The sequence below is a fragment of the Eleginops maclovinus genome, chromosome 2 (genome assembly GCF_036324505.1).
Source record: "Eleginops maclovinus isolate JMC-PN-2008 ecotype Puerto Natales chromosome 2, JC_Emac_rtc_rv5, whole genome shotgun sequence".
Lineage (NCBI taxonomy): Eukaryota > Metazoa > Chordata > Actinopteri > Perciformes > Eleginopidae > Eleginops > Eleginops maclovinus.
Window position 1 is genome coordinate 28,186,108 of NC_086350.1, and position 7,710 is coordinate 28,193,817.

Genomic DNA, 7,710 nt, shown 5'->3' on the forward strand with positions numbered 1-7,710 from the left:
AGCTGTTTTGCATCTGCAATGCATAACGTGCGCATTACATAAAGATGCCCCCACATACAGGACCTACAGGATCACTGAAAACAATACAATCAACCGGACAAAGGTGATCAAGCGAATGTTATGCTAACGCAATGCTAACAAAATAAAGCGTTGCTACTGCCTACAAGAAGATGCACAACTTCCGGTTCTAAATAAAACTGACAGCTACAAAGTTGTTAATGTTAATACAATATTGTGCATGAATCACCATACAGTATACAGGGTGTGGTTGTAAACGTCTAAGATGACTTAACAATGCGGAATAATATGTATTTCTTTGTTCATGCCCACATTTAAAAGACAAATGAAAAAACACACTTCCGGTCTTTTTACTGCTTTTCATGTCTAACTTGTTGCAGCTTTTTGAAATCATTCAAAGGGTGGAGATACGGGCACCACCCTGCTTACATCCCTCTGTTCTTTAATCCATATAATGTATACAATCCCTACGGCATGAAGAATCAAATATATACTAGGAAACTACAGTAGTGCACCCCACGTAGGTTGGATTTGCGTTTTGCATATTTTATTCCATACAGCGGTTTTGTTAGTTGTCACTAGACGAAGTCATTGATTGGTTGCATTTGAACTCCAACCCTCCCCAAAAGTATGATATTCCATTGCCGATTGGACCATCACACGTATCCGTTATCCCAAATAGATTTCACTGGTTGCTTTAAAATATGACCCCTCCTGTAATCATACAAATCATTCCATGTTTTCAGGCCTTTTGCGTTCCCCCCTACATTAGTGTGGGTTCGCTTCATACATTACTATTGTACTTGACCACAGTCTATGTATTTTGCATGAGAAAATGAAAATGAAAAGAAGTAATTTTCTGTTGCAAATACTTCCTTGTTTTAATCCTTTGGGAAGTCCTGGAACAACTCCATTAGCCTAAACATCGGATATACCACAGGCATGTTACTTAATGGTAATCATAAAAACACAAGTAACACAAACACATTTAAATGTGTGTATCACTGCTAGCAACAATTTAAGGTAAACGCTCCCTGAATATATCATATATTCATGGTATAGAGACTACGTTACTGTGTTTGCGGTCAAAACAATGCATTTGAAATAAACAGTATCAGCAGCCATAATGAAACCCAGTTGTATATTTTTATTATGATAATAAAATAAATCATTATTATTATGTATATTGTAATAACTATTAAGACATATATTATTATTGAGATGTAAAGCAAAGGGAACCTTTCTCTGCTCTGTTGTTTGGGGGGCTTTAATTAATGTAACTCACAATACCCTGCTGGTTTGTGGAAGCCCACCATGTTACCTAGAACAAACAGTCAGTACTATAATTTGTTTAGCATAATCTCAAGAAGCTACAGAAATTAAACGTATAACACTTGTGTGCATACCTATGTTATTAATGTTAATGTCACCGTTATCTCCTGAAAGGACGACCACAATGAACCGGTTCAGTTCCGCCGTCCCAGATGACGAGTACCTCGGTAGGTGTTAGCTGTCCTGTGCTGACAGCTTAGCTCTTAAGCTAGCTTCTCTTTACTGTGTATTTTTACTCCGAAACATCACGCTGCATCAGTTCGTCGTCATGTATTTACTGAAACACGCTATCTGTTATAAAGCATGAAAAAAAACTAAATCATTTTAAAATGTGTATTTGTTTTCGCGCGTGTGTCTGCGTTCATTTGTCTCACAGCGGACAGCAAGGTGTTGTTCTACGTGAGTGATGCAGTGAGCCAGCTGCTAGAACATAAGGAAGAATATACCCATTTTGGGGTGATCCGCTACTTTGCTGAATAGTATGTGACACACACACACACACACACACACACACACACACACACACACACACACACACACACACACACACACACATCTGCAGGTATCACAAGGGTTATTCTGTGAAAAGGTCTTGATTGGTGTAGCATTTGTATTTTAAAGGATATAACTCCATTCCACAAACATGATATTCAAAGCATACACAGCATGATGTTATTTTTGTTCTCCTATAAATACACATTTGTTAATCTACACATCTTTTTGTATTTAAAACCCCCTTATAGAATTGATGCAGAAAGCCAGTAATGCATATTACTTATTAAATGTGGTTTCCTTTTGTAATTTGTGTGTGTTTGTAGTTTCAGCAGTGTAAAGAACAGTAACCACGTGCTCTTCAGAGAGTATAGCTACATCAGGGCCACTCCACATAACAGAGCTTCCTTCCTCCGAGTCCTCTGGAGATGCTACAGACAGATTGGCAAGAGTGGAGGTGAGAGAGCCAGAAAGAACAACAATGAGTTTAGTGACGCATGGGTGAAAACATTGTTCTTGACACCTTTCCGATAAGTGAATGTCCGAACCATAAGTACATTTGGGTGATTTTTCCTTTTAATGAACAGACAGAATTCTTGAAGGTGATAATATGAAAATGACTTTTTAATTTAATCAAGGGTTATTTCCTGTTTGACAAAGTTCCTTGATTATTATTCCGTGCTTTGGTTGTGCTTATGGTAAGACCATGTGATCCCGTCTGCTATGCTCACCAAGACTTTGTGTCTATCTGTGATCTTAACATGAGAGTGTTATTAAACGTACACTTATACATACCCCTATCTTGTGATCAAGTATTCTAGTAATACATATTTATGAACATTTAAAAAATATATATATTTTAGAAAACGTTTGAATTGTCATACAAACCCCACATCTTTCTCATTTATTCAGTTCTTTACTGTTGTTCTTTCTGTGTCTAAAATGAGTTTTATTCTCATGTTGTATTGCAGACTTGCTCTCCATGCTGGAGTACAGGTCTCTGCTGCAGTTACTGTGTCCAGACTTCCCTTTGGAGCCGGTGCAGAATGCAGCCCGGTACACAGACACGCCTTACACAACTCACTGAACTTGTTTGCTCAAACAAATTGTATTATTTCATCAAACTCTTTTGACCAGGCTTTCTTTATACTGTTGTTCACTAATCCACAGACGTCCCACATTTGTTAGTCTGCTGACCTTAACTTTAATAACCCAAGCTGTGAAAATATTCCTGTTCAAGTTGCTATGAAGATTATTCTGAGGTACATACTGTAGAGTAAACAGGATGTCCATTAAAGTGCAGTACTTTGCAGTCATCAACATGTAGTTATATAGTGTGTATATTGTACACAGTGGTGCTGCACCCTTTAACTGACCTATAATAATAATGATAATAATTCATTTTATTTATGGGCGCCTTTCAAAGCTCTCAAGGACACCTTACAGAGCATAATTAAAATCAAGTAACAAAGAAGGTCAAACAGTAATTCCAGACTTTATAAAAACAGAGACTTAAAAACAAAAAATCTGTTTATAGTAATTATGGCACAGAGTAGGCCAGTTTAAAAAGGTGGGGTTTCAGGCAGGATTTGAAGGTTGAGAGTGAGTCCATATTGCGGATTTCTTGTGGGAGAGAGTTCCAGAGAGTTTGTTCTCTGGAACAAATCAAATGTTATCTTTCAGTCATATGGACCGAATCGCATTTAACTTTTTTTAAAATGTTGCATACTGCTCTGATTTTTATATCATTTTGTGTATTCTGTGTGTTACTTTAGTTAGGATAGTTGTGTCCCTGAATCCGCAGGTAACTGCTGTGCTGGTTGACAGCAGACTGCTTTGAGTTTGGTTTTCAGCCTTTCCTTTCTTGTCCTGTAGAATTGTGCTGATGGACGACGCCATAGACTGCCTGATGTCTTTCTCTGATTTCCTCTTTGCCTTCCAGCTACAGTTCTACTACCAAGGTACAATATAACTGTTTCATATGTCTGGGTTTGTGTACTGTTCAATCAGTTTGGCTGTACTCTGTAATATTTAGGGTGGGTGAATTATCTGTATATGTTTCCAAATATTTTACAATAGAATTGAAATCAAACTGTTAGAATTTGAATCTCTATTGTAAATGATATGTTATCCAAATGTTTTATATGTCTAACCATGGGCATTTTCATTGAAAGTTGACTGTTGATTGGCCCATTATTGCTAAACTCATTGATTGATCAAGTAGTTTTAGGACAAAAAGCTGTGATAATTTATATGTTTAGATCTGATAAGAACATAGTAATACAACCCAATAACTTCCCATAGTAAGAGAGAGGGATTATCTTATCAGCAGTGGACCAATCAAATATCTAGTGTTCCAGCCTGTTAGCAGTCAAATCCTAGAAATAACCAAAAGCTGAGTATCCTCCCCCTGATGTGCCATGTTTCTGTAGAGTTCGTGCACAGCGTGCTGGTGATTTATCAGGATCTGTTGGCAGGGAAGAGTCCCAACACCGTCATTGTTCCCACATCCACCTCCATCGAGCAGCTTCCCTCTGTGACTCCAGAGGAGAGTGGCAAGGAGCAGCAGCAGGACGGAGTGGAGCCGTCCACTCTGGCGCAGTGTATAGAGGCATTCTGTGACAGGTTCAAACACAGGTGAACTCACACACTGCACACACACACTGCACAAATTCCAGTCCTCACTCCATCAGTTGGAAATTGGGAACACTTTGTCCTCAAAGTTGATGTGTTGGAAGCTGGAAGAATGGGCAAGCGTAAGGATTAGAGTGACTTTGACAAATTGTGATGGCTAGATGACTGGGTCAGAGTATCTCCAAAACTGCAGTTCTTGTTCCTGGTCTGCAGAGGTCAGTACCTACCAAAGTGGTCCAAGGAAGGAAAACTGGTGAACCAGCAACAGGGTCATGATTCACTGGCTCATTGATGCGCGTAAGGAGTGAAGGCTGGCCCCGGTGGTCTGATCCAACAGAAGAGCTGCTGTAGCTCAAACTGCTGAAACAGTGGAAACACCAGCACTGGCCCTGGAACCACCGCGGTGTAAAAGTGGAACATGTGTGGAAGATGATAAGACCAGAAGAGGATTGAAGTATCTTCTGCTTTCACTCAGGCAGCAGCTGAACACAGACAGGGGCAGTGAGCACTACTGTAGCTCTTTTTAGTTGTGATATGTGTTTCAGCTGACTTTGCTCTGTGTGTAGTCATCCTCCCAGGTCCTGTATGACGGAAGTGCTGGAGCAGACCAACAGAATCTCTTACTACAGCTTCCTAATGAGCCTGGCTAAACATGAGGCCATCAACCAAGCTATTGGTAGGTGTATTCATGATTTTAAACGAGACGTGTGTCCACCTACTGCATTGGGAATTAAGAACTTTGTAAAATCCGAGAAATAGTTCAATGTGAATTCTGCCCATTAGGCCATGTGCCATTAGGTTTTTAAGCTGCTTTCATTAATTATCTTGGCCACTTGAGGGCATTGCAGCAGACAAAGACACAGAGCAACATTAATGTTCATTTGTAGTCATGTCCCTGTCCATTTCATGACTGTACCTCCAATATGCCATTATTAATAACTGTGCAATATTTACCTGGCTGCTATATCTCCTTCAGTGTGTGTATTTTGTAAATTGTGTGTTTTTCTTTATCTTAATATTTTTATCCTTATTTTTTTTAATGCATATTTTCTTTTGTAAAGCTGTCTTTGGCTCTGTTGCCTCTGTAGCAAATTTAAATTTCCCCTCTGTGGGACCAATAAAGGGATTCTGATTCTTTACTCTGATATCCACTCCGCGCTCTGCTTTAGGACTCATTAGCTTCTGAATCCTCTATTATGTTGACCAGTAGTTGCTAACGTTGTAACAGCTGTTTTCTGCTGGGCAGTGTTTAGTGATTTGCATTTTTTTAGATGAGGGCCCTTCTGTGGGTTAATCACCACAATTCATCTCTTTCACTAAAGACATAATAATTCATTATGCAACCGTTAAGCATTTAGGGAATTTCCAGTAATACTGCTTCCAAACTCTTTCTCCCCCCTCTTTCAGGAGCATTACCCAGCAAGGCAGAGTTTCTTATTGACCCAGAGATGGACCAGGAACTGGACAAACTGTGAGAGACATTAAGCCAGCCCTTTTTATTTGTCTTTATTTTGACAGTATTGTTAATTCTTGTAAGAGCCAATTAAGCACACAGTCATATTTGGGGAAAATGTTTATGCTGGCTTGACATATAACATGGTGCTAAATATTATTGCATTTATACTATCATTTTTGTATAGTTTTCTATACAGTGATATAGGTGGATTATGCTAAGGTTATGTTTCTTTGTACTACTTTTCATATAAAATGCTAGGTGTTCCTATTTCCAACATGGAATTAGGGCCTTAAACGCAGCTTTCAAGGTGGAGTATTAGGAGCTGTGCTAGGCTAGTTACATGCTGGAAGCCTGCAAGATTGGATCGCAATAAGTTTTTGACCGTGTTAGGTGTTACATGTTAGGTGTTCCGTGTTTACTGTAAAGTGTTTACTGTTACGTGTTATATCAAAACTTCGAGTCGGTATTGGACCGGATGAGATGTATTGTGGATGAAAATCACCTGCGGTAACGTTGTCCTTATTTTGATAAACCCTCGTTCAAGTTTTACTTGCCTCCCGTGACTACATTGGGTCTTCACCAAAGGTTTGGAATTAATTGGAACACGAGTCAGAACCAAGATACATTGCAGACTAAGTGGCCTAGGAACTTTGGACATTATTTAAACGGCCACTACACTTCGCTTCTCTTAATATCTCTTTCTTTGTCCTGCGCTGTCCAGAATCGCCCAGATCTCAGTGAGTCCTGGTAGCAACAGCAGCGGCAGTGCGGTGGGGGGACTGAAAGAGGTGCTGCAGAGGAAGGCCTCCCCCAGAAGGAACATCCACCACAGGAGGAAAATAGAGGTGGAAAGTGATGGCTCCACAGAGGAGACAGACTCCTCTGAAAACTGACCTCTCACCACCCTGTGACATCTCCACCTTCATTCCCAAATACACAGAGGCTGAATGGACCATTATTTGCTCTATATACCCATATACTAACAGTGGATAAGAGGAGAGCTGTGCAAGAGAACCCCCCACCTTGTGACAGATCACTCCAGTCTTCTTTTGTTCCAGCATTGCTGTCCAGAAGAGCAGTGAGTGATCCAGAGGAAGAGCAGTCTCCTCCAGATCCACTGTTGATGCTTCTCGTTGTTCTCTATGTGCTGTGTGGTCATGTGACATGCTAATGCCCTAAGGCTGCAGTGTGTTTATTTACACCCTATGTCTGTCATGCACTGATATCATACCATTCTGAAACACTAACCAGTCAAATAGTTTTAGTTATTGTAGGTTAGCTGCTACTTAAGCTGCTGCTTCAAATGCTCGTCTTGGCAAATGACTGGAATAGAAGGTAGAAACATCAGCCATGTCGGTGTTGTATTAAATGTAAATGCTTAATACTACACCGTCCACAAACACCTTACCTATTGGCTTGTGGACGGTTTTCCTGCTGCTCTACATCCTTCCCTTTTAAAGGATGGACACAACACTGAACGTAAACACTAAAGTTGTCATGGAAAAAGTCAAACGTACTGTGACAACCGTTGACTGTAGTGATGCATGTTCTACACCTGTGCTGGGCTCAGCACGTTCAGGACACTGAAGAAAGGACACATTGAACAGCTAGAGCAGGAACTGTATTTACACTGCTATTTTATTTATTGCCTTCCTAGTTGGAATAGTTACATAAACATACTATTTGAATGTAAAATGAATATCCTGACTTACACTGTGAATAAAACATATAACTGTGAAGCCTGATGCGTTGCTCTCTGACTCTGATGGGGGCTTGAG

General features: G+C 39.9%; 1 protein-coding gene across 2 annotated transcripts; it reads left to right on the top strand.

Annotated features, from left to right (window-relative positions):
• Positions 1 to 1,299: 1,299 nt before the first annotated feature.
• On the top strand, positions 1,300 to 7,671 carry cstpp1 (centriolar satellite-associated tubulin polyglutamylase complex regulator 1). 2 transcript variants are annotated; one of them, XM_063909290.1, is made up of 10 exons: positions 1,300 to 1,351; positions 1,465 to 1,517; positions 1,727 to 1,829; positions 2,169 to 2,299; positions 2,814 to 2,898; positions 3,718 to 3,803; positions 4,275 to 4,479; positions 5,043 to 5,152; positions 5,884 to 5,947; positions 6,654 to 7,671. In XM_063909290.1, exons 2-10 carry the CDS (start codon positions 1,475 to 1,477, stop codon positions 6,823 to 6,825), a joined length of 999 nt encoding a protein of 332 aa, XP_063765360.1. In that variant the 5' UTR covers positions 1,300 to 1,351; positions 1,465 to 1,474; the 3' UTR covers positions 6,826 to 7,671. The 2 variants fall into 2 exon arrangements, with proteins under 2 accessions (XP_063765360.1, XP_063765353.1); XM_063909283.1 differs by having other exon boundaries at positions 1,301 to 1,517.
• Positions 7,672 to 7,710: the final 39 nt, after the last annotated feature.